The sequence below is a fragment of the Mauremys reevesii genome, linkage group 20 (genome assembly GCF_016161935.1).
Source record: "Mauremys reevesii isolate NIE-2019 linkage group 20, ASM1616193v1, whole genome shotgun sequence".
NCBI lineage: Eukaryota > Metazoa > Chordata > Testudines > Geoemydidae > Mauremys > Mauremys reevesii.
In genome coordinates, this window is record NC_052642.1 from 12,443,003 (window position 1) to 12,466,308 (window position 23,306).

The 23,306-nt window shown below is 46.7% G+C and overlaps 1 protein-coding gene and 1 long non-coding RNA gene across 2 annotated transcripts in view; one reads left to right on the top strand and one right to left on the bottom strand.

Annotated features, from left to right (window-relative positions):
• Positions 1–26: 26 nt before the first annotated feature.
• Positions 27–22,705, bottom strand: GUSB (glucuronidase beta). Its single transcript, XM_039508050.1, has 13 exons — positions 22,463–22,705; positions 19,464–19,652; positions 17,696–17,877; positions 16,177–16,319; positions 11,866–12,053; positions 11,063–11,215; positions 9,987–10,165; positions 8,813–8,959; positions 7,898–7,982; positions 5,801–5,977; positions 4,613–4,748; positions 1,668–1,816; positions 27–115 (listed from the first exon to the last, which is right to left on the bottom strand). Exons 1-12 carry the CDS (start codon positions 22,658–22,660, stop codon positions 1,668–1,670), a joined length of 1,926 nt encoding a protein of 641 aa, XP_039363984.1. The 5' UTR covers positions 22,661–22,705; the 3' UTR covers positions 27–115.
• LOC120387375 overlaps positions 14,278–23,306 on the top strand; it is a 28,799-nt gene continuing 19,770 nt past the window's right edge. Inside the window, exon 1 of the long non-coding RNA XR_005590140.1 lies at positions 14,278–14,545. This is a non-coding gene — a long non-coding RNA (uncharacterized LOC120387375). The remainder of the gene's footprint in view (positions 14,546–23,306) is intronic.

The following is a 23,306-nucleotide window of genomic DNA, read 5'->3' on the forward strand; positions in this document are numbered from 1 at the left end:
CTACTGAAATTGCAAGTCCTGTGCATATTGTAGGGATCTGAGTCCTAGTTTGTAATGCATTAACCATGTCAAATCTGTCTCTGTATCTTGATGTGGCAGTTGTTGGTATGTCATTCTGTCAGTGTTGAAATGGGGAAAGAAAATTAAAGTTTAGAAATTAAGAAGTTTTTTAATGACTTTCAAACACTGGTAATTGGATTAATATGGTATTCAGTAAGGTACTGGATAACATTTGAGTGACTGCTTTTTAACATGGATACACTTTTTTATATTCTGAGTTTTAGTTAATTAGGAAATCTGTAAAATTTAAGTATGCAATGTAAATGTGACATACTCATAGTCTGGGTTTTCTTTTGGAAACTAAAAGAAAATTGTTCTGAGTTCTGTAGTGGGTGTACCTCCTTTTTTTACTGCTGCATGTGGCAGTTAGAATTGCCTTTGGCTTCTCATGTGTTGCTTCAAGAGTAAAGAACACTATGCTGCCATCCAATAAATAGTGGCAGCTATTTCCTTTTCTTTATATATGGGCAGAAATTTAAGTCACTTGGGTCAGGCCACGAGAAGGAGACATTGCATAAAGGAAAACTATAAGTGATGGTGTGCTGAATCATTCTTGTCAGGTGATGGTGTGCAGAAATGAGGACACCCAGGCAGTTTAATGCACATCAGTTACTGTCCAAAATCTAGTAAGCAACCACGGTTCAGCAACATGGATCTGGCAAAGGTGATGCTGCTGTAGGGCTAAACTTCGTCTTTGTGTAAGAAGTTTTTATAACTACCTCCACTATACTAGCTTCACTGAGACTGGATTGCAGCCAGTAAGGTAAGGCCGGTACCCTGAATTTGTTATAAGACAGATGAATCTGCATGTCTAACTTCAACAAATCTGTGTACCCCAAAAACATTGAGGGTGCTGCAGTATCTATATTTCAACCCAGTGTTAAGTGAGTGCTCAGGTCAGACTTGGACAAAGTTAACCTATCTACTGAGAATAGTACTATGGTTTGACCTCCAAATGTGAATTAAGCTCCTCCAAGCTGAAAGTCAGGGCTGCATCTCATCCTTGTAGTCCTAGTAGAGAAGTTCATACTTAAAAGAACTGGAGCTGCTATACAGAGGTATATCTATTTATGACTGACTGGAGTGGTAGGGTAGAAGCTACTGTGGTACACTGAAACGACCTAATGTTGTATAGATGTCATACTAACTAGAATTAGCTGCGTACACTTAGAGTAGAGCAATCCTAATCAATTACAGTACACCTTTTGAGACACCAGAGGATAGAGGGGAAATGGTGGTTCCTTCAGAACATAGCTAGCCAGAAACCCATTTTCAGGGATAGGGTATGAAAACACTACAATGTTAGAAATCGGGAGAGCTAATGCATGTCTCCCAATCTACCTCTCTCAAATACTTTAGTTATTAAGAGTGTTAGGTATCCACTTTACCACCTGCAACCATGCAGCCTATTGATTACTAATTTTCTATTGATATATTTCAGTTTGCCCAGTGTTGTGTATTAAATAGAACCCGTGGTATGGAAATATTTTTATTTTAGTACTATTTCAAACACTTAAACTGCACTAATTCTGTAATATTAGATTTCAGTAAAATGTAAACATTAAGTAAAATATTATTTAACGAAAACATCTGAGCTTAATACCCACTCATAAATTGTAATATGTGAGTGTTGGACGGAGACAACTTGATTCATTTGCAAGCTTCCAGTATCTGTCTCTTAGAACAAATGCAGCTGCCTTTGGTTGTCGTTGACGGGTAAAAATCCCCTTCTTGTTCCCTAAAACACGACTGGTTGCTGTAGATATAAAAAGTCATAAAATAAAGCAGTTTTTTTTTTACAGAAGAATCACAAAATAAAGCATCTGTGTACAGAGTAAGACACCTCTTTCTTTCCCTACGGTAATCAACGTGACATGACTAACTCCTCAGCCAAAGGGAAATAATGTCAGTAGCAACTTTTCATAACCAAGTTATACAGAAGAAACTTAAGTCACCATCTTCCTACATATGGAAGATGATTATTGTTACACTAGCATCATTACAACTGATTTAGCTTAAACCACTACACACTTACATAGGTTCACAGCTGTCAGATGGCTTTAAGTGTGCCCGTGAATGGGCTGTATCGCTTTAATTAAATCAAATTTAATTAAGCTAGTGCTTAATAGTCTATGACCAGTCTCATCTTAAATAGCTGGGGGTTCTATTTCTGCTCTATTTCCGCAGTTAAATCTCACTGAAGAACTTTACTTTGATACTCAATTAGATTTTCTTCTTTATTCACCCTTTGTATTACCCTGCATTCCTTTCCTTTACTGCTGTTCATGCCCTTTTCTCCAACTTACTAATCATTTGTTCAGTTTTTAATCAAACCAGTCCAAACGACACATCATCTCCAAGTGGCCTCCAGTTCCTCCATGCTGCATGATGTGTATGGAGCCCAAAGCTGCATTGATTTGTCATTGCAAACTTTGTCTAATTTTCTTTCCACTATTCTTTTTGAATCAGTATCTTTTCCCCCACTGCTCCTACTTTTTTTTATGCCCATGTCTGTCTGGTCTTTTTAGAGCCTTGTATCGCACATGCTCTTTACTTAAGACACTGAAGCTAGCACCTGTGGAACAGATTCCTACGGGGGGTATTCCACTAAATACACTGCTCACGCTGCCTCTGCTGACCATCTCTCAGGCCTGGGGGGGAAACTGATCTAAGTTATGCAACTTCAGCTCCGTGAATAACGTAGCTGAAGTCGATGTACTTAGATCTACTTACTGTGGTGTCTTGGTTGTGGTAAGTCGACAGCTGATGCTCTCCTATTGACTCCGCCTACGCCTCTCGCCCTGGTGGAGTACCGGAGTCGACGGGAGAGCACTTGGCGGTCGATGTATCGCGTCTAGACTAGACGTGATAAATGAACCCACCCACCATGCTCCCGCTGGATCGATCACTGCCCATCGATCCAGCCGTAATGTAGACAAGCCCTCAGTCTCAATTGTCACTCCAACAGATTCTCTGTACTCTGGCTTAAGCTTTGCCCTAGGAACATACAAGACTGGTCATTCACCAGTGGTGGAGACAGTAGCATAAACGACCAACCACTTTTACCATCCTGGCATCTAGCCCTCCTGTGCATAGCCTCTGTGGCTACAACTGGAGAAGCTGCCTGCAGCATGATTAATGCGGTTTGCCAGTGTCGGTGCAGCGGTAATGATGGGAGTTACGTGTGAAATACCTACAGCAACTTTGAGCAGAATTTAGAAAGTAAAAAAGGATAGTTGAGGCTGAGCATTTTGGAGGATGAGGAAGAGGAGAGGGTAGAAAGAGTAGTGGTGGGTCCCTCTACAGATGTCACTTGCATTCTGTTGTAGCATACCGTCTCCACAAACCGGTGATGCAGGTGCTCCTACAGCCCTTCCCTTAGTGTGTGGGACACTTGGTAAACACAGCTCAACCACAGGAGAGAGACCCTTCAGCATAGGAAATGCTGCTTTGCAATCAGGTCCTAGCCAGATACTTGACTTGATTGTGGAAAAATGTCACTTTTTCCCCTGCCTTAATGCAAGAGTTAGCATGTTTGGAACACAACCCATTTCTAGAGAAACAGCAAAAATAGAATATTTCCATTTCTTACTAAGTCATTTTAATGAACTTTGCCCTAGTTTAAAGCATCAGAGCCAACTGGCCTAAATTCTAGCTACATTTCAATGAGTAGCGGTAATGGAAGAGTAGAGAGATTATCCCATTCAACATACAACTTTGTGACAAGGTTGTGCTCTCAGTCCTAAATCAACTAACGTCTAACAGTGCTAACACTGGCGAAATAAAGGGAACAAGCTGTGGGAGTTGGCTACAGAGGATGTTTCTGAAATTCTTTGTGAAAAGCATGAAGTCTTCTACATGCCACATAAGGGAGCTTTGAACACCACAGCTGCCAAAAGGACAGACTTATCTTGATTATTACAGTAAGCAGAAATGCCCGACTGTTTGCATTTTAAGAACACAGCAAACTGTGTAAAAGTCAGTGATCTCCTTCTGCACCCACAGTCTGGCTAGAGTACAGCTTTAGCCGCAGTGTTTGTGTATGAGTTGGGGGAGGGAGAGTTCTGTTTTGTAGTGTAGCTCTGACTCTCCCCAGATGCCTCAAGACTTGAGCAGTTTGTTCAGTGTACACTGAACAATGGTACTATTTTTATAACAAGATATGACTAGGCTGCCATTGATCAGCTTATGGTGCTCATGTCTTCACAATTCCCTGGAGAGAGCACTTTGTCCAGAGTTGGCAGAGAAAATGAAGTTAAAGGAAGCTTTTGGGACAGATGGTTGAGCCAGTAGCCTAATACTATAGCACAGGCTTCATTCTCCCCCCTAAAAAAGCTGTTTATGTGGCGGAAAGTGACAAGGGAACTTTTAAATAAAGGTTTTGCTGCATTTAACAATCTTCAGTGCCACATATACTAACTAGGTTTTCTAGAACACATGCTTGTACTTAAATCTTGTACCCTCAGTTCTGTAACATGAAAGCCATGATGTCAGGGGAGAAAATACTTATCCTTACATTGCAGCTTAAATATAGAATGGAATCTCAGCCTACCTTGATCTGTCATAAAATCAGCAAAGTTCCAGATGAGCTCCCCAATGACATACTCCTTTCTCTTTTTGTCAAATACTGAATGGTATTCCTTTAGCACAGCCTTTTGGTATTCCTCGCTGAACATAAGAGGTGGGTCCTGTAACCAAAGAAGGGAGAAAAGACTCAAAGATAGTACATAGCAGGTGTCAGCAAAGGCCTTCAATTGACTTTTTACATATGAAAAGAGTTGTACAATTATTCATTCGCTTCCTCCACCACTGAATTATAGCCATATCTCTGGAATGTGGTGGCTATTTAGCAGAGGTTAGAAGTACCGAAGAAGGGTATCTAATTGAAACTGGCAGGGGAAGTTTAGATAGCGTTGAATTCTTCTTCTACCTATGTGGGCAGCTTCTTTTTGATTCGTAGGGAGGAAACTAGTAACTTTTTTTTTTTTTGATTGATCAACTTCTGAATGTACTTCCTGGCAACGGCTTTTAAAGTGCTACATCTAAATGGTTTCTCTGAAGCTACACAATCTCATTGCCCCATAATGAACTGACTTTTCTCCTCAGCATTGTACCTTCCTGTCTGATGAATATTCTCCACAACTGCCAAAGCACAGAGAGAATATTCCAAGATGTATCTTCTGGTGGTTTGATCACAAAAGTGTAAATCAGTGAGTTAACTGTAGCCTAACTGGCAATGATTCAGCTTAAAAGGAAAACTGCAACATCGCATAAGAGCCAGTTAATGATTTACACTTTGTAAACCAGTCTCTTAAGCAGTATTTTAAATAAGGAAAAAAAGGACCAAGGACCACAATCAGAATGTTAAAAGTTTGACAGGTTTTCAGAGAGGCAAAAAAAAAAAAAAAAAATTATAGGAGGCCAGTGATTCAGAGATTATGGAAGTGAATTAGTGGCTTGCAGCATACGCCAGTGCTTTTACTTAAAGAACTCATCTCCTCAGGTGCCATCTTAGCCCCAGTGAAATCAAGGGCAAAACTCACTGACTTCAATGGGGCCCAGTGTTTCAACAGTAGAGTCCAGTATAATGCGCACGGCAGCTGAGGAGTATATTTCACATTGTATCTAGCATGTCTCAGAATTAAGGGGTCAGTAAATTTCATGGGTTGGTTGGTTGTGACTGACCCTCCCTCCTTGACCAGCACTGTGTTTCCCAAAGTGGCACAGTTAGGAAACTCACATTGTGAAGCCCAGCAATAGTATCTGCTCCATATTCGCTCTGGATAATTGGCTTTTGGTAGGCTCCATACCAGTTCTCAAACTGTGTATTAAGTTGCAGCTGAATAACCTCCAGATGGCCGGCGTCATGGTACCAGGAGAAGTAGCTATTTACGCAAATTACGTCCACGTATGGAGCCTAGAGAAATAATGTAGAGTAATATTTGTAACAAACCCCAAAGTAACCTACTGCGGATGGCTACATCCCTCTCTGCTGTAGTTCCACTGACCTCAGTTGTTACACTTAGGATCAATTTGGCCCACAGCATTTTAACACAAAAATGAGACTGCCCGCCACCCACCCTATTCCCAGAAAAAACAGGAGGAAACTCAACAAGTCAGTTTTCCCCCATCAACCTATGTTAATTTTGGCATTTTCTTACAGATTTAGGTAGGCAACGTAGCCAGTTAAACAAGATTAACTGTTTCATCCCTAGGTTTGTTAGTCTTTTTGGAAATTCCAAGATATGTCTTGGATCTGGTTGTGCATTTAAACATCCTTTTTAACTTATTAAATAACACGATGATCAACTTAGTGGTCAATTACGTTAAGTAGTGACTAAGTTCATGCATCAGTGGTGTAATTTAGGACGAAGCATTCTGCGAGTTATATGCCATTTCTACCACCTGGACAGTATGACAAAGGGCACCAGCCCATTGAAGATAAAGTGATGTTATATGTAACTTATCCAATGTTCTCTTAACATGTTTTGTAATAAAGTTCTGAAATCAGAATTTACAGCGTGTAAGTTCTTTGAATCGCTTTGTGTCTCCCTGAGCTGTCGGAAAAAGCATGTTCCACTGGAGCATGATGGGGTGCATGCAACTAGCAATAGATGGGACACTGGGGTAATCAACAGCAGTGCCCTCTTTGCTATGTTTAAAATGGAAACAAACCCCAGTGGTTTTGATCCTGCGCCAATGGAAGAAAAGTCCAAGCTTTCCAAAAGGCCACACATGCTAGCTCCAGGCCAGCCCAGTTTAGAGAGGAAAGGCTAGCTTACTTGGAAAGGAAAATGAAATGGGATTTCTCGCAGGTTCTTGTGAAAGTCGTTTGTGTACATGTATCATATGTAGCCGGGCAAACTCATTGTCTAAAAACAGACTTGTTGCAAAGACCTGGTACGCTGAAAACATCACAAAGCCTTTTATGTTGTCTTTGATTTCCAAGGAAATGCTATAGGGAGACCAGTTTTCAGACATGAGCCCTTAAAGCAAGGCCCTCAATTCTGCATGTAGGGCCTCTATAGCAGGACTAAGCCGGCAAAGGCTTTCCCGGGCCAGTGTCCAAGCCCTGTTTCAGAACTTCGGGTATGTCTCCACCCCAAAAGCCCCCTGCAGCAGCGAGTCTCAGGGTCCATGGCAGCTGACTCAGACTCGCGCTACGGAGCTAAAAGTAGCAGTGCAGACATTTGGGCTGGAGCCCGATCTTTGAGACCCTCCTAATGAGTTGGGTTTCAGAGCTCCAAACTCGACTGGCTAAACTGCTACGTTTTAGCTCCGCAGTGCAAGCCCAGTTGACCTGCCATGGGTCTTTTTTTGCTGGGTAGACGTACCCTTAGACTAGAGGCTCAAGCCAGGCTTGGGGGGTGGATAGACTATGGAAAGCCAATAGGCATCTGCCCAAGAACAACCAGAGAAATTTACAATGAGTGGAGACAAAACATTCTTTACTATACTATAGTTGGGGCCTGTTCCCATTTGAAGAGGTTTTATTCTCTGCTTTAACAAACAGCCTATTGCAAGTGGGAGGCTCAAGGGCTAACAGGTACAATAAGGAGTGAAACAACAGAACATCCGCAATGGGGTTAGACAGTTACACAGTGGGACTGGCCCTGCACACCATTAGAGAGAAGGGACCATTCTAGTCATTCTACTGGACTCAGTTTTGCCTGAGTAATGGCTGCAGAATCAGGTGCTGTGAGCTTTGCTTCTCCATGCAACTCAAACGTTCTCTTCAATGGGGAGGGGGGGAAGAAGAGGGTTATTTAACATTCCTAAAATCTACCCCTTGCCCAGTTTTATTAAGCAAACAAAGGAGAAAAGAAATGAAACTTACACCATGATCATGAGCGTAATTAGCATTTGACACAAAGGTTACGGGCCGGGTAGGATCAATGGCTTTAGTGTGAGCTATCACTGTCCTGTTTACAAACAGTAAAACACAAGTGTCCATCACCAAAAAGGAGAAACAGACCCACAAAAATCAGCCAACTCCCCCACGTGCCCAACCTTTGGAGCTGGTGTTTAGTTTAATAGGCAGGTGTTTTGAAAGTGAAATAGCGCGGGTCTTGGATGGTGGTTATCCCCCGCAAAGTGTGTGTAATTCTAGCTAAGAATAATAGACATTAAGAGCTCACAGAGCAAGGAGACTATTTTGCCTGGGTGAAACACACCCATTGCGCAAATCACTGGAGAGGTCTCCGTCCCCATAAGACATCATAAGCATAACTTAAAAAGCGTGAGAGAGAAAGGGGGAGGGGGCCAGCGTCTCTGCAGCCTTCAAGATAAGGTGCTGTGGCCTGCCAAATGAGTGGTACTGCTCTGATCACAGCTTCTTCAGTATGCAGGCCCAAGCTCTATGCTGGCCTCACTCCACTAAGTCCATAGAGTTACGTCAGCAGAGAATTTGGATCCTGGTTTTTCTGTAGTTAGGAATGACCAAATCCTTGACCCATTCTGCCTTACCTGAAACTTAGTCTTGAAGGAATATCTCATTCCAAGAGATCTCCTGATGGCTCTTCAGAGTTTAGCTCAGAGACGGGGCATTAAACAATATGCAAAACAGTAGGTGCCTTGGGGAAATATGTAGTAAGTACATAGAACATGTATACAAAGAAACTCTAAAATAGATGAAGGGATCCCTGAACACCTGCCAGACTTCCCCATGCAACTCCTTTTTCTGACCTGAAAAATGATGAGGCACATCCATCAACCTGAGTCTCAACAGCCACGCACAAGAACACACACTTACTTAAAGTAGTAAGCTGCCGGCAATAGCTCCGAGGCTGGCTCGTTGGCTACAGACCACATCACAACCGATGGCCGGTTCTTATCCCTGCGGATCAGCTCTTCCATCACCACGAGATGGTGGGCCAGTGACTTGTTCCCAAAGTTCTCCCTCAAAGACAAAAGGAAGCAAGAGCAGGTCACTAAAATGCTAAATAAAACTCACCTTAAATCCATTATTGATACTAGCAATGTCACCAATGGTCTTGGAGCACAGGGACCAAAATTAATCCCTGATGTAAATCGGACCAGACCAGAAATGACGCTGGCCCTGTATCTCTGGATGGGGAGAACTCTTTGCAGAACAGCAGCTGGCCTCTTAGATAGTCTAGCAAAATATGTTTTACTTCACGCACCCCTTGAACGTGGAACCTGCTCCCTCTTCTCGGGAGCCAAATCACCGCCTCGTCCTCTTTCAACTTCCAGCTTACATACTTCCAGGCAGCCTTTCAGAGACTTCTACAGCCCTGGTGAGATTTCACCATCACCCAGCGCAGCTTGCATGGCTGAAGTAAAGAGGAACCCAGACAAGAGCCTTTGAGCCAAACCTCCCCTCACCCCCCAAGCATTGGTGGTCTGGTTTAAATGCGCTCCAGGACCAAGCTACCCCCGATTTGGGGTTTGGAAAAACAAACAAGGCCAACGAGGCTCAGATGAACTAGGTTCTCTTTCTACTAAAACCCACCATGTTGGTAGCTCCAGTCACAGCTTGATTCCCTCTGCTTCCCTCCCTGATGGGGATAAGGCGCTGCTCACCCTTGCGCTGTAGCTGGGATACAAGTGTGCTTCTGCCCTGCTCCAACCCAAGGCTGCAGCATAGTATAGGAATGCAGGTTGGGCCCATCTATGTTGCAAGACTGAACAGTATGTTAACAATGTTGAGAAACTGCACAGCTCTAGCCTGCTCCGTCACACCAGCCAGCGTAGCCAGGCCCGAACTTGTCATAGGCTAAGCGATGTAGAGTCCCCGCACATTAAGCTGAGGTCAATAGGAGCTGCGGACGCTCAGCACACCTGAAAAGCCATTTTCCCGGGCAGGGGCTGTGCTCAGTACCCACCCCAGCTGGGGCGCCGTAAAGAATCGTTTTTGAGCAGGGAGACATACAAAGGGTGGAGTGAGCTTTCAAACAATCGCTTACGGATCTCTCATCCCCACGCCCGGACACTCGTCAATAACCACGATGCCATACGCGTCGCACAGGTCCATGATCTCCTCTGCGTAGGGGTAGTGGCTAGTGCGGAAGGAATTGGCCCCGAGCCACTGCAGCAAGTTGAAGTCCTTCACGATCAGGGCCCAGTCCAGTCCTTTGCCACGGATCTGGGGGGGAAGCAGGCAGGACAATCCGTGATGAATAAGAACTCGGTAATACTTTGCATCGCCCTTGCACCATCCCTTGCACCATCTCAAAGCGCTTCAGTCGCTTCCCTAAGCTTGACAGCACTGCTGTGTGTTACACCCGGGGAGCCCTGGCTTCAGGCTAAACACGTTACTACATTTCCCTCTCTCAGCCTGAGCCCGCTGGGCGCCATCTGCTCTCCACTCACTTTCACAGGGCAGAGGGACACAATCAGGCTTTCCTTGGTTCCGTCCTGAGTGGGCAGCATGGGAGCCTTTCTGCTTCAAATGCTACAATATTTGTCTGTCTTTGCGAGTTTTAAAAGACTCCCACAGAGCTGAAAACTTAATATTTATGCAGAAGAGCTTTGGAGGGGAGAGGGGCGGAAGGCTCACCAAGGCTGGAAAAATCATTAGTCACTGGAAACAGGGGTTGCTGTTTCCACGGTACCAGCTGAGGTGTTGGGCAGGGGCAGCGGGTTTCGCAGCTGTGTATCCTCAAACTAAAGTGTGTGCCTCAGTTGCCCACCTGTAAAATGGGGATAATACTACTTACCGCCCTTTGTTGGGCTTGTCAGTTTGGGCTTGTAAGCTCTTTAGGACAAAGAACATCTCTCAATAGGCATTTGCACAGTGTCTAGCACAACGGGGCCTGGATCTCAGTTGGGGCCGCTAGGGGTCTAAATGGCCTGGCGCCCCGTAGATGTCTCTGTATAAACTTCACAATGTTACTGACAACTGCGTATGTGCATCTGGGGGAGGGGATGGTAGGCAACGGACCCCTTCTGGGGGTGGGCCCAGAAGTGGTGTTTCTGGAGCTGATTCCGATGGAGTCGCAGAGAGCGACCTCCCACGCCTCACCCCGCTCTGTGCTCTTACATCGGCATCTTCGTGTTTGTTGACTCCATGGAAGTAGAAGGGCTCTCCGTTGATGAGGAACTGCCGGCTGGTGACATGCACGGTGCGGATCCCGACGGGGAGCGTGTACACGTCTTCCGACCGCTCACCGCCCACCTGCGCCGACAGCTTCACCTGGATCCCCAACAGAAACCAGCCTCCGCGTTCAACCCTGACCGCACTGAGGAGAATACGCTCAGTTCTACCTCCCTCCCAGCTAACGCTTCCCTCTCCGTGACCCCGCAAAGGCAGCCCATCCCAGCCGCACGCTCCCCATCCATTTTACAGCGAATGCCTGTATTGTACTAAGGGGGGAAGGGCTCCCTGCAGTTGTTAAATGTGTCCAGCGGGTTAGCAGTTTGCTCCAGGTGGATCATTTATCTCCTCTCTCACTCCCTGGGCCGTCTCCCTCTCTGTCCTTGATCCAGACCTTGCTAAAGTCCACGGAAAGACTCCCCTTGACGTCAGGGAGGGATGGACTGGGCCCTGGGACCAGACAGCAGTGAGGATTACAAGCACCGGGGTAGGATTCTGAAGCCAAAGGCCTCGCGTTCCCTCCCCGTACAGCCAGCCCTCTCTTTCCCAGTGGCTTGGCTTTCAGCTCAGTAAGCCAAGAAGGTAGCAAAACTTGATTTGATTATGGCAAGAAGTGAAAGCATGTAGGCAGGATTCTTAGGTTAGGAGGATTAAGGCAGGCAGGCTTCATGATGCCCGTGGATTTCTGTAATCCTAGGAGGGGAATGAAACGAGAGACACGCAAAATGAAACACATATGTGCATGTTACCTCTAAGTAATAAAGGTATCCGGGGTTTTCGTGCATCAGATAAGGCCACCACAGCTTTGGCTCCACTACTTTCAACTCCCCGATCGGTCCTTCTCCCGTAGCCACCACTTTCCCCTCTTTTTCACGTAAATTCAGCGACAAGGAGTAGCGGGTGTTGCCCATCCCCAAAACCTCGTATCGCACCACACCTAGCCCAAAAGAGAGCATGGAGCAGGTTGGAGACCCTTCTCCCATCAGCCATGCTTCCCGGTGACCCCACTGTGATACGGGTTCTACATCACCACGGTTAGCAGGGCTGGGTGCTGTCCCAATAATTCCATCACTGACGGGCTATCTGCTGGGCTTCCAGTTATTGATACATATTAATTGGAGTTGCACAGATTGTTTCTTCCCTGTCTGAACGCCTTAAAGCGGTGCTTCCTTGAGAGCAATACCCTGCATTAGTCGAGTTGAAGAATCGCTTCCTCACCCAAATTCTATATTGTAAACGGTTTGTGGGGACAGTTTGGCTCATGAGCTTGGTACCAAGATATAAAAGTTTTGCTGCTTCAAATCCAGTCCAAGGGATCAGTGGATGACAGAAGGTACCGTGTATGAGCCGACACCCAGCTATGGCTTGGTACCACAGTGCTCATCTTCCTAGTGACCAAGCCCAAGACTGGAATTTAGCCGGCTCACAGGCACCCTGCCCGTGTGAAATGAGTCTGGCGGGTCTCAGGCCAGTTCCCATTGGACTGGTGTCGACATCAACCAAAATAGCTGCTACCGGCCCCATTGCTGGCATGCTCAGCAGAGAGGCCAAGCCGTGAATGGACTCTGTAGGGTCTCACCCTGAAGAATTCTAGACCAAAGCTCAGGCACACAGCCTGGCGGAGCTGGTAATGCCTCTGCCCCTGCTGACCTCCTGTGGAGAGAGGACTTCAGTCTCCAGGACTGGTTGTTAACACACTGCTAAATACACACACATATACGCTCGTCAGAGTTGCCTTCCTGACTCGATTGTTCTCAGTCCAGCTCTGTACGTTTGCACTGAGCTACCTACCACGTCCCTGCCAAATGAGCTCACAATCTAAAGGGACAGTCACAGAACACACCCAACATGGAGTGGGAGGGGGAATGGGATTCACCATCCGGGGACTTGATGGAACCGGGAGCTGTCAGATAGTGTGGGGGCTGCCTGGAGAGGTTGTTCCAAGCACAGCCAGTGAAGCGAGAGAAGGAAGGGAGGCAGGAGCAGGCGACTGAGACAAAGAGAGACGGGTAGGTGAAGCCACGGATGCATGTCAGAGGATTTGACATGCAGCGATGCAGGGCTAGGGTGTAGCAGAGGAGAAGCCTGACATTTACCCAGCAGGAACTGCGGGGGACACAGTGCAGAGTGTAAAGAGAAGAGGGCCATAGGGTCAGAGTATCAGAAAAGGAAACCTGGAAGGTAATTGACCAGGGGGTGGAAAATCTAAGCCAGATTTGCATTTCCTGTCGCAAGGACCTGCTGCTGTCAGAAACGGGGTGGGGGAAATAATTACCCTTCACAGCACCCACCTGGGCCTAGTATCTGCACCTGCACCAGGCAAGCTATGGGGGAAAAGCATGTTTGTGAGCAGCTGCCCTCATTTTAATGCTGCAAGGGAAACTAATTCAATGTATTACAAGTGACAGCACTAAACAGAGAGGCCTCCTTACATGTGAGATGAAATGGTCCAGGCAAGCAAAAATCCCTTCATTTCCCTAGACTCTGATCTGCTTTTACAGGTTACCTCTCTCTCTAAGGGATATGAGCCACTTTCACTGGCCTTTTATATTCTTTGTGTACCTGCAAGATTGTGGCCATCTGACATGGCTTTAAAACAATTGCAATCATTCAGATAGTCATCCTCAATGACGCATAATCAGAGGAACAACTGAAAAGGCAAGCCGCGGAGATGCAGCTGAAACAATTAAGGCTGTAAAAGGAATTGTAATGGGCCTAGCAACAGGGTCCAGTGGACAGCACACTGGACTGGGAACCAGGAGACCTGGTTACCAACTCTGCAAATTGCTTTACCACTCTGTGCCTTGGTTTTCCCATCTGTGAAAAAGGGATAATGATCCTCTTTTATCAAATGCTTTGAGATCTATGAATGAGAAGTGCTGGGACAATCTGGCGAATCTGTCTATATACAGCTCATGAGTTTTGTTTTGATATTGGGGATTATCTTTGCCAGATTGCAAATTGCAATCTGGTTGTCATCTCAGTTATCTTTTTACCTCCATGTTGAACTGAATTTCCCAGGAGTTGTGACACAGGGTTAACAGTGGAGAGTTTTTAAAACTTGATGGTCCTCTATTCCCAGGGAAGCACCCTGGGAGACAGAATTGGCTACAGAAGCACCAGTCTGCACAGGTGAGCTGGTAACTAAGCAATGGCTCACCTGGTGGGGGACATTGATCACCTGACAAGGCTGATCAGAGGGTCACATGGCAAAGGAACTGAAGGTTATAAAAGAAAGGCTCTTATTGGCCACGGGGGGCTAAAAGAGGAAAGGGGAGTATGCCTGCATAAAGGAGGGTACTCGCTGCAGTGAGCAGACAGAAGTTCCATGATTTGGAGGAGAAGTTATAAGAAAGGAAGGATCCACAATACCCCCGGAGCACTCTGACCGAAGCCCAAAGAATGCTCCAGAGTGGTGAGGAAACGGAGGTAGGGAAATGCGCGTGTTTAATACTTTGTCTGAATCTTTATATCCTTTGTGCTGTCCCAAGTAAGAGTGAGTGGTTTAGAATTTCCTTTTGCAAAGCCTGGGGTAGGTGGTTCAACTGTCCCTGAAATGGTAAATGGTGAACCAGTGCACCCCCAGGGCTGGTGCTCTGGGAAAGGGCATGGGGCAGCCTGCCTACTCTCAGGACTTAGGCAGTTGGACTGTGGGGTCTCAGTTCTCAGAGGGGGGTGGGAGACACAGGTTCTGCACCCAGTAATGTGCCTAGAAAACCAGAGGCAGTGCCCAAGCGCTGCTGGGACTCAGGAAGTTTAACAGCGTGGGGGGAACCCAAATGCACCTGCCTGGTAAGTGTCCAGAAGGGGAAGAACAACTAGGCCTTTGTCAGGCATGTTTGTACCTTGAACCTGAACCATTTAAAACCACGGAGAGTTTGGCCACTGGCCCCAGTGGGAGCCAGCTGGGGGCTCGTAAGGCGACGCATTAGTACAGGATACAGACAGCTGAGCTCCACTGAAAGGAGGAAGAGGCTGGTCGATCTAGCATTTAGGGCACTGGTCTTAGATTCTGGAGACTGGCATTCAACTCCCTGCTCTGCCACAGATTACCTGAGAGACCTTGTCTAGGCCTCAGTTCCCCACCTGTGAAACAGGGATAATAGTCCGGCCCACAGGCCGTTGGGAGGGGAAATGCATTAAAGACTGTCAGTGCTCAGGTCTGAGAGAAACGGGGGCCATGTCAGTACCTAAGATGTGTACACAGAAGAGTGTGTGTGTTGAGGTCCAGAACACTTCTGTGGAGCTCATGAAATCATCTCCATTGACACTGGTCCTTATGCCAGTCAAAGCAGGATTGGCCCTTATACAAAATTCCACCTCATGGATCCTTTCACTAGACTAGCTCAGTGGTTCTCAACCTTTCCGGACTTCTGTACCCCTTTCCGGAATCTGATTTGTCTTGCGTACCCCCAAGTTCCACCTCTCTTAAAAACTACTTGCACAAAAACCAGACACTATAAATGCAGAAGTGTCACAGCGCGCTATTACTGGAAAACGGCTGATTTCCTCATTTCTACCACAGAATTATACAATAAATTGATCGGAATATAAATATTGTACTTGCATTCCAGTGTACCCGAAGCCTGAGCCTCACTGCCTGGAGCCCAAGCCTTGCCACCCAGGGCTGAAGAATGTAACTTAGCTTTGTGGGGGCCCCTGTGGTCTGGAGCCCGGGGCAATTGCCTGGTTGCCACCCCCTAATGTCAGCTCTGCACTTGCAACCCCCCAAAACCTGTCCCATGACCCTCGTTGGAATTACGATCCCCAGGTGGAGAAAAACTGAACTAGGCAAATATCTAGATGAGGTGACGTACCCCCTGGTTGAGAACCACCGGAGTATATTGTCAGTCAAGTGCCTTTTTTCTTTTTTTTAAACCCCTGAAGGAGATTTTTACAATTTCTGTGATCAAATGAGCGCACGTGGCTTCCCACACTAAACCTACTACACGATCAGTTCAACCTATCCAAAAATTCCCCAGCAGGAAGCTTTCCCATTGCCTCCTTTCACTTCCCCTGGTGGATAGGAAAATAGTTGCCATCATTGCCCTGATACCTACCAATATTCCCTGCCCAGGCTGTAGTCACAGTGATGTCATCTATGTAGACAGAAGGGGTTGTATACAACACGACCGGCCGGTGAATTCCAGCGTAGTTAAAGAAATCAAACCTTGTGTTCTGAACAAAATAACCCCTAGGGTACCTGTGAGGGAGGGGAAAGGGTTACGTTCCATTGCACAAGAATTAAAAAGCAAAGTACAGATGTTAGCGACATACTATTAAAATACTCCTGCAATAGATCACATTGTTCCTTTCAACAAACACTTGGACAAGTGGGATCCAGTGAATATCGTATCAGAGGGGTAACCGTGTTAGTCTGGATCTGTAAAAGCAGCAGAATCCTGTGGAACCTTATAGACTAACAGACGTATTGGAGCATGAGCTTTTGTGGGTGAATGCATCCGACGAAGTGGGTATTCACCCACGAAAGCTCATGCTCCAATACGTCTGTTAGTCTACAAGGTGTCACAGGACTCTAGGCTGCTTTTAGTGAATATAGTGTACTTGGATTTTCAGAAAGCCTTTGGCAAAGTCCCTCACCAAAGGCTCTTAAGCAAGGTTGGCAGGCATGGGATAAGAGGGAAGGTCCCCTCACAGATCAGTAACTGGTTAAAAGACAGGAATAATTATTCAAGATAGTTAAATCCAAAACTGACTGCGAAGAGTTACAAAGGGATCTCATAAAACTGGGTGACTGGGCAACAAAATGGCAGATGAAATTCAATGTTGATCAATGCAAAGCAATGCACATTGGAAAACATAATCCCAATTATACATATAAAATGATGGGGTCTAAATTAGCTGTAACCACTCAAGAAAGGAGTCACTGTGGATAAATCTTTGAAAACCTCTGCTCAATGGGCAGCGGCAGTCAAAAAAAGCTAAAGGAACCATTAGGAAAGGGATAGATAAGAAGATAGAAAATATCGCATTGCCTCTATATAAATCCCCAGTACACCCACACCTTGAGGACTGCAGGCAGTTTTTGTCACTTCATCTCAAAAAAGATCTATTATAATAGATAAAAGTACAGAGAAGGGCAACAAAAATGCTTAGGGGTGTGGAACAGCTTCCATAGGAAGCGAGATTAAAAAAGACCGGGACTATTCGTTTTAGAGAAGAGATAACTAAGGGGGGATATGATCTAGGTCTATAAAATCTTGAATGGTTTGGGGAAAGTGAATGAGGAAGTGTTATTTCCCTCTTCACATAACACACGAACTGGGGGTCACCCAATGAAATGAATAGGCAGCAGGTTTAAAACAAACAAAAGGAAGTATTTCTTCACACAATGCACAGTCAACCTGTGGAACTCCTTGCCAGGGGAGCTGGTCTGACCCAGTATGGCCGTTCTTATGTTCCAACACATTTGCTATTAATACTACAGGGATTAACATGGCCGAATGGTTCACAAATTACTTGGAGGTGCTGAATGAGTTCCTATGCCGTGAGGATTAATGAGGATAACTCTGGTGTGTCATTTCCACCACTGCCCTGGTAGCAATCCAGTGAACTCACTTAGACTCATCTCTCATGAACTGAATGGAGCCGGGAGGCAGGGTCTGAGGTGTCAGCGTATTGTTGAGCGCAATGGTGATGCGACACAGAGCTCCGGGGCTGCCCTGAACAATCCTGCTTATGTCTGCTTCAAAGGGGAGGTGGCCCCCTTCATGCTCAGTAACGTTCACTCCATTGACCCACTGCAAAAGAAGAAATAAAGGGTGGAGTGGCAGCATTAGATATCACAGGGCTGCTGGGGGAGAACATGACCTCCCTGAATGCTAACGCCTGGGTCAGAGCTCTCCTTCCAAAGGCCCAGCCCTGCAGTTCTTCTAGGCACTAATTCCCAGTGGAGTCAAATAGAGCCAACAGCACCTTCATGGGTGCTTCGGGTGCATCAGTATCTGGTGTCCTTCAGCCCCGCAATAGGGCAACACTTCAGCTACTAGCTCAGAGAACCAGTGAAGCTAGAGCTGGAAAAGCACCACCAGGTCCTTGTCCTGAGCCCTCTGCACTTTGGACTCCAGATCTGTGGCTTGGCTCCACTTCTTATTTGCAGACAGCACGGAAGCTGCAGCTGGACTCGCGAAGGGAAAAGCTGTAGAGTGCTGACTTAGTAGTGGGCCAGGTCTAGACTATGGACCTATGTCGGTATAACTCCGTCCGCTGCTCAGGGGTGGGGAGATTTCCCTGAGCGACGTAGTTATGCCAAACTTAACGCCCCCATGTAGACAGGGCTGTCGATGGGAGAGGTTCTCCCATCAACCCAGCTACCAGCTCTCGGGGAGGTGGATTAAGTACACCAATGGGAGAGCTCTCTCCCCTCGCCGTAGGAGCGTCTTCACTTAAGTGCTATGGTGGTGCAGCTACATCGGCGGTGCAGTGTTTTAATGTAGACCAGAGGTGGGAAAACTACGCCCGTGGGCCGCATCCAGCCTGCCAGCCATTTTAATCCAGCCCTTGAGCTCCCGCTGGGGAGCAGGGTCTGGGGCTTGCCCCGCTCCAGTGCTCCAGCCGGGGAGCAGGGTCGGAACCTGCAACGCGTGGCTTCCGGAAGCAGCGGCATGTTCCCTCTCCGGCTCCTATGTGTAGGGGCAGCCAGGGGGCTCCGCTCCACATGATGCCCCCACCCCAAGCGCTGCCTCCACAGCTCCCATTGGCCATGAATCATGGCCAATGGGAGCTGCAGGGGCGGTGTCTGTGAATGGAGCAGCACATAGCAGAGCCGCCTGGCCATGCCTCCGTGTAGGAGCTGGAGAAGGGACATGCCACTGCTTCTGGGAGCTGCTGAGGGAAGCGCCGCCTGGAGCCTGCACCCCTGAGCCACCCCCGTGCGCGCCAACCCCCTGCCCCACCCCAGAGTCTGCACCCCCAGCCAGAGCCCTCACCTCCTGCGCTCAAACCCCAATTTCATGAGCATTCATGGCCTGGAATACAATTTCCATACCCAGATGTGGCCCTCAGGCCAAAAAGTTTGCCCACCCTGGTGTAGACCATAGGTGCTGGAGCTTGGAGTGCTGGGGTGCTGCCCTGCCCCCTGGCTTGTAGTGGTTTCCATTATAAACAGGGTTTACTGTTTAGTTCAATAGCTCTCAGCACCCCCACTATAAAAATTGTTCCAGTGTAGACATGCCCGCAGCGTGTTGTCAGAACACACACAGCAGCCACGTTCTTCTATAATACAGGATATGGGGGTCCCCTAGGGCTGCGTTTACTGCGGGTATTTCGAGAGCCTCTGAGCAGGGCGGAATGCCTGGCGCATTGCTCCCCGGGCCACCGTACTTACAACTATGGAGTAGTAATGGGCACTGCCAACCCGAAGCACCACGCGGGTGTTGAGGGCGTTCAGAAGCCAGCTCCTGGGAAGCAGCACCTCTTTCTCATACCAAACCCAGCCGGTGAACCGCCGCAGGCTGGGATCCTGAGTGAGCTCGTTGAAGCTGGCGGGGACCGGCATGTCAATCACAGGCCCACTCTGAGAGGATCAAAGGAGGCAGAGGGTGAAATGGTTCACTTGGGACTAAAAATAAGGGTGAAGTTTGATAGCAGTTTAAAAATAGGCTTGTGGGTCGCAGGGCGAAAAGTTGCACTGGCACATCCATTGTGGGCCAGATTCTGATGTCAGTCAACTGCTGTAAATCCACCAGGGGTTTCTCACCCTTGACTTTACCTGGCTCTTTGGGCTGGAATGGACTCCTCCAAAATGCAAAGGGAAATTCCTTTCTCTCCCCCGCCCCCCATTTAGATTGAACCTACCAGATTCTGCACAATTTCCACCTAAAATCATATTGCATCAGGCTGACCTCATGCCCCAGCCTCATTGCAAAAGGCAAACTGGGTTAGTTCATGTCGCATTGAACGAACTGTTCAGGATTTACTGCTGATGCAGTTACACCAATTAGCCAGCAGGGAGTGCTGAGGGACAGTAAACCTTTCATTATCACAGGCAGAGCGGGATCTACAAGGAACTTTTACAGCCAATATATATCTGGCTGTTGTGCTCAAGTTTCCCCTGGTCACTGATGACGAGCAATCACGTGCATGAATTTCAAACACTGACCTGCACGCTTTGTGAAGAGTGCCCGTTTCTGCTCCATCAATCCCAGTCCCCTCAGCTACTTTCACAAACTCCTTACACACAGCGGCCACAGCGCAGGGCGTGGAAGCGGCCAATTGTACAATTAGTTTGTACTATTTCTATAAAATGGAGCCCCAAGCCCTAACAGGGACCTTTGCACACCCGCCATCACATAAATCTCTCAGCTACTCCTGTGGCGTCCATTCCCATGGTATTTATCCTCACAATAATCCTAAAAGGGAGGGAATTATTATTATCTTTATTTGACAGATGGGAAGCCCAGAGAGACTAAGGGCCAGATTTTCAAAGGTTTTTGGGTGCCTCAAGATGCAAAGGGCTGCTTAGGTTGATTTTCAAAAGCACTTAAGCTGGTTAATTTCCATGGGAGTTAGGCACCAAATCTAGTTTGGGTGCTTTTGAAAATCCCACTGGCTGTATCTTTAGGCACCTAAATACTTTTGAAAATGTGGCCCTAAGTGCCCTGCCCAAGGACACCCAGGAAATCTGTAGTGGAACAGGGAATTGAATCCACATCCCCTGAGGCTTGGACTAGCACCCTAACCACGGGACTATCCTTTCTCACAATAACTTCAGACAATTAGGCACAGTCCCTTAAAGTCACTGATCATAGCGAGCAGTAGTAGTAGGGCTGCCAAGAATTTAGGCTGTTTGGGGCCAGATCTTCAACAGGTGGAAACTGGTGTAGCCTCACGGACACTGAGTTTGCACCAGATGATGATCTGGACGTTTGTTTTCTGAGCACCAGGTAGTTTTTCTACAGCTACAAAAAGTGGCAAATTCAGTGGGTTTTTAAGCAAGAGGATCTCGGCGACATCGCACACCGTAAAGGAGTATAACTATTCAGTGATTACAACCTATTCAATCCTGATTGAGTGCCATCCTATAAATATTAACGCACACCCCTAAATATTCAAAAAATAATTGCATGCCTTTTAGAAAGTATACCCAATGCTTTGCTATTTTCCCTCAATGAATGACATAAGGAAACCCTAGAGATGGTATAATTATTTCACTATTACATGTTCTCAAATTATATTACAAAATATGGTACTCCCTACAGTTCTCTCTCTCGCCTCTCTGAGATATATTATTTATTTCTCTAAGTGACCCATAATTTCAGCAGCTCGCACTCCAGTGGTTATTCCCTTTTAAAAAAACAAAAACAAAACATAACACCACTTTGCCTTCTTGTAGTCATAATTCTTCTGAAGTAAATTCTATATTTACTGTACACATTTTTTCATTTGGAAAAGATTCAACATTTACTCCATGATTTGTTTTGTATTGGCTATTTGTTAGAATCATTCAATATTTCCTGAATTTTCCAACATTGAGCATGCATAACTACTCTTTAGAGAATGGTATTCATTTCTAAAGCACTAGGATTGCTATAATCATGTTGTCTACAGTTCAGTCAAACATTCACACACTTTTTCCAAGCTTCCTGCTTCAGGCCCTTGTGAATGAAATGGAGAAACAGTAAAAGGCTGCTCAGTTTTATTGATTAGTATTTGGAAAGCATCTTGAAGATGAAAAGCGCTACTCAAATGCTAAGCATTATTCATGCAATGCAGGAAGTAAACAGCAATTGATTTGCCTCAAGTTAAATAGAAAAGGGGAAGCTAAAAATCACGTGCCCAGATAACAGGAAAAGAACCGTTAAGTTGTACCACAGAAAGATCCTTTTTTTTTTTTTTTCCCTAATACAGTATTCACACCCCGGCCTGTGTTTCAGGAAACAGCAAGTGAGGGTCAGGATGGAAACCGATATAACACAGAGCAACTGGAGGAAAGGGGCCCTTTTTCCTTCTTGTCTCATTCTGATATTTATGATGCTCGTTTCCTGCTTTTCATCAGAGATGGGATAGCCCCTGATCTGAATCTCACAGCTCTGTTTTATCTCTGGGGAGGACTGACTTTAAGGGGCTCAAATCCTGGTGCCAGGATGTGACGTTCTCGCCCATCTGCCCCATTATAGAGATGGGCACATGCTACTGGATCCAAAGCCGGGCCTGGGTTCTGGTTCGGGCCCCAAGCCCTGGTGACAAAGGCACTTAACGCACCTGCATCAAGGACCCAGTGGAGACTCTCCACTCACAGGCTGCCTGATGTCCCTCCTCAGTGCCCAAGGCCAGTGGCAGATACCCTCTTTGCCACTACTGCCCCAGCAGTGCCCCCCTCCATACCTGTCTCAGGGGCTTCCGGTACCACTGCTGCACAAACCCCTTGTCCCGCTGAGGGGAGAAGTCAGCCCTGAAGCTCCAGATGCCATTCAGCTCCTTCAGCTCCCTGGAGGCAGACTCCCTGGGGTAGAGCATCCCTCTGCCCAGGGCCAGAGCCTGGCAGCACAGCAGCAGTAGGCACAGAGCACAGCACACAGACATGCTGCTGTCTGCTGGGCAGCTCTGCAAGAGGCAGTCAGCTGAGCCAGGGTCCAGCTGACTGCAGGGAACACTCACATGACTTCCAGCTTGGAGGCACCTGCAGCCATCTTGCTTATGGGCTTGCCAGGCCCTCTGTGTGCCTGAGACAGTGAAAGAAAGTGGATGTGATCCAATTTGCTGTGCCACATGGGGCCGGGGGATTATAGTCTTTTACCTACACTGAGTCCAATTGCTAGGCACTTTACAGACCAGTAAGAAGGCACGATGAGGTCCCTGTCTGACTCCCTGACAAGCTCACAGTCTAAATAGGATAACAAATATTGCCCAATACAACTTGTACAGCATTCGAGCCATAGTCTAATCTCAGTTACTCAGGGTTGCCCCACCCCAAGCATTCAGAAATCATTACTCAAATCCCTTCCCCCACCCCTCCACTCATACACCAGAACTGTCAAATAATAATTTAGATTATTTTTATACATCTTCTGGGGTTTTTTTTAACCCTGCAGGTGCTTTTGGGTCATCAAGCATTTTTCCGCAACTGTGAGAGCTAGAAGTTAACTTTTACAATAGAAAAACTGAGGTCCTCATGCATTCATATGACTCCAGGAGCTGGGGCTTTAAGAAACACACCACATATCATGAG

Bases quoted from the DNA above. Each gene is read 5' to 3' on its own strand.
- GUSB (XM_039508050.1), bottom strand. From the start codon at position 22,660: ATGTCTGTGTGCTGTGCTCTGTGCCTACTGCTGCTGTGCTGCCAGGCT. The intron at 12,054-16,176 runs GTAGGTATCAGG...CTTTTGGGCTAG, and splicing joins AGCCTGGGCAGGGAATATTG to GTGTGGTGCGATACGAGGTT. The intron at 4,749-5,800 runs GTGAGTTTCCTA...CTTTGGTTACAG, and splicing joins CTATTGCTGGGCTTCACAAT to GACCCACCTCTTATGTTCAG.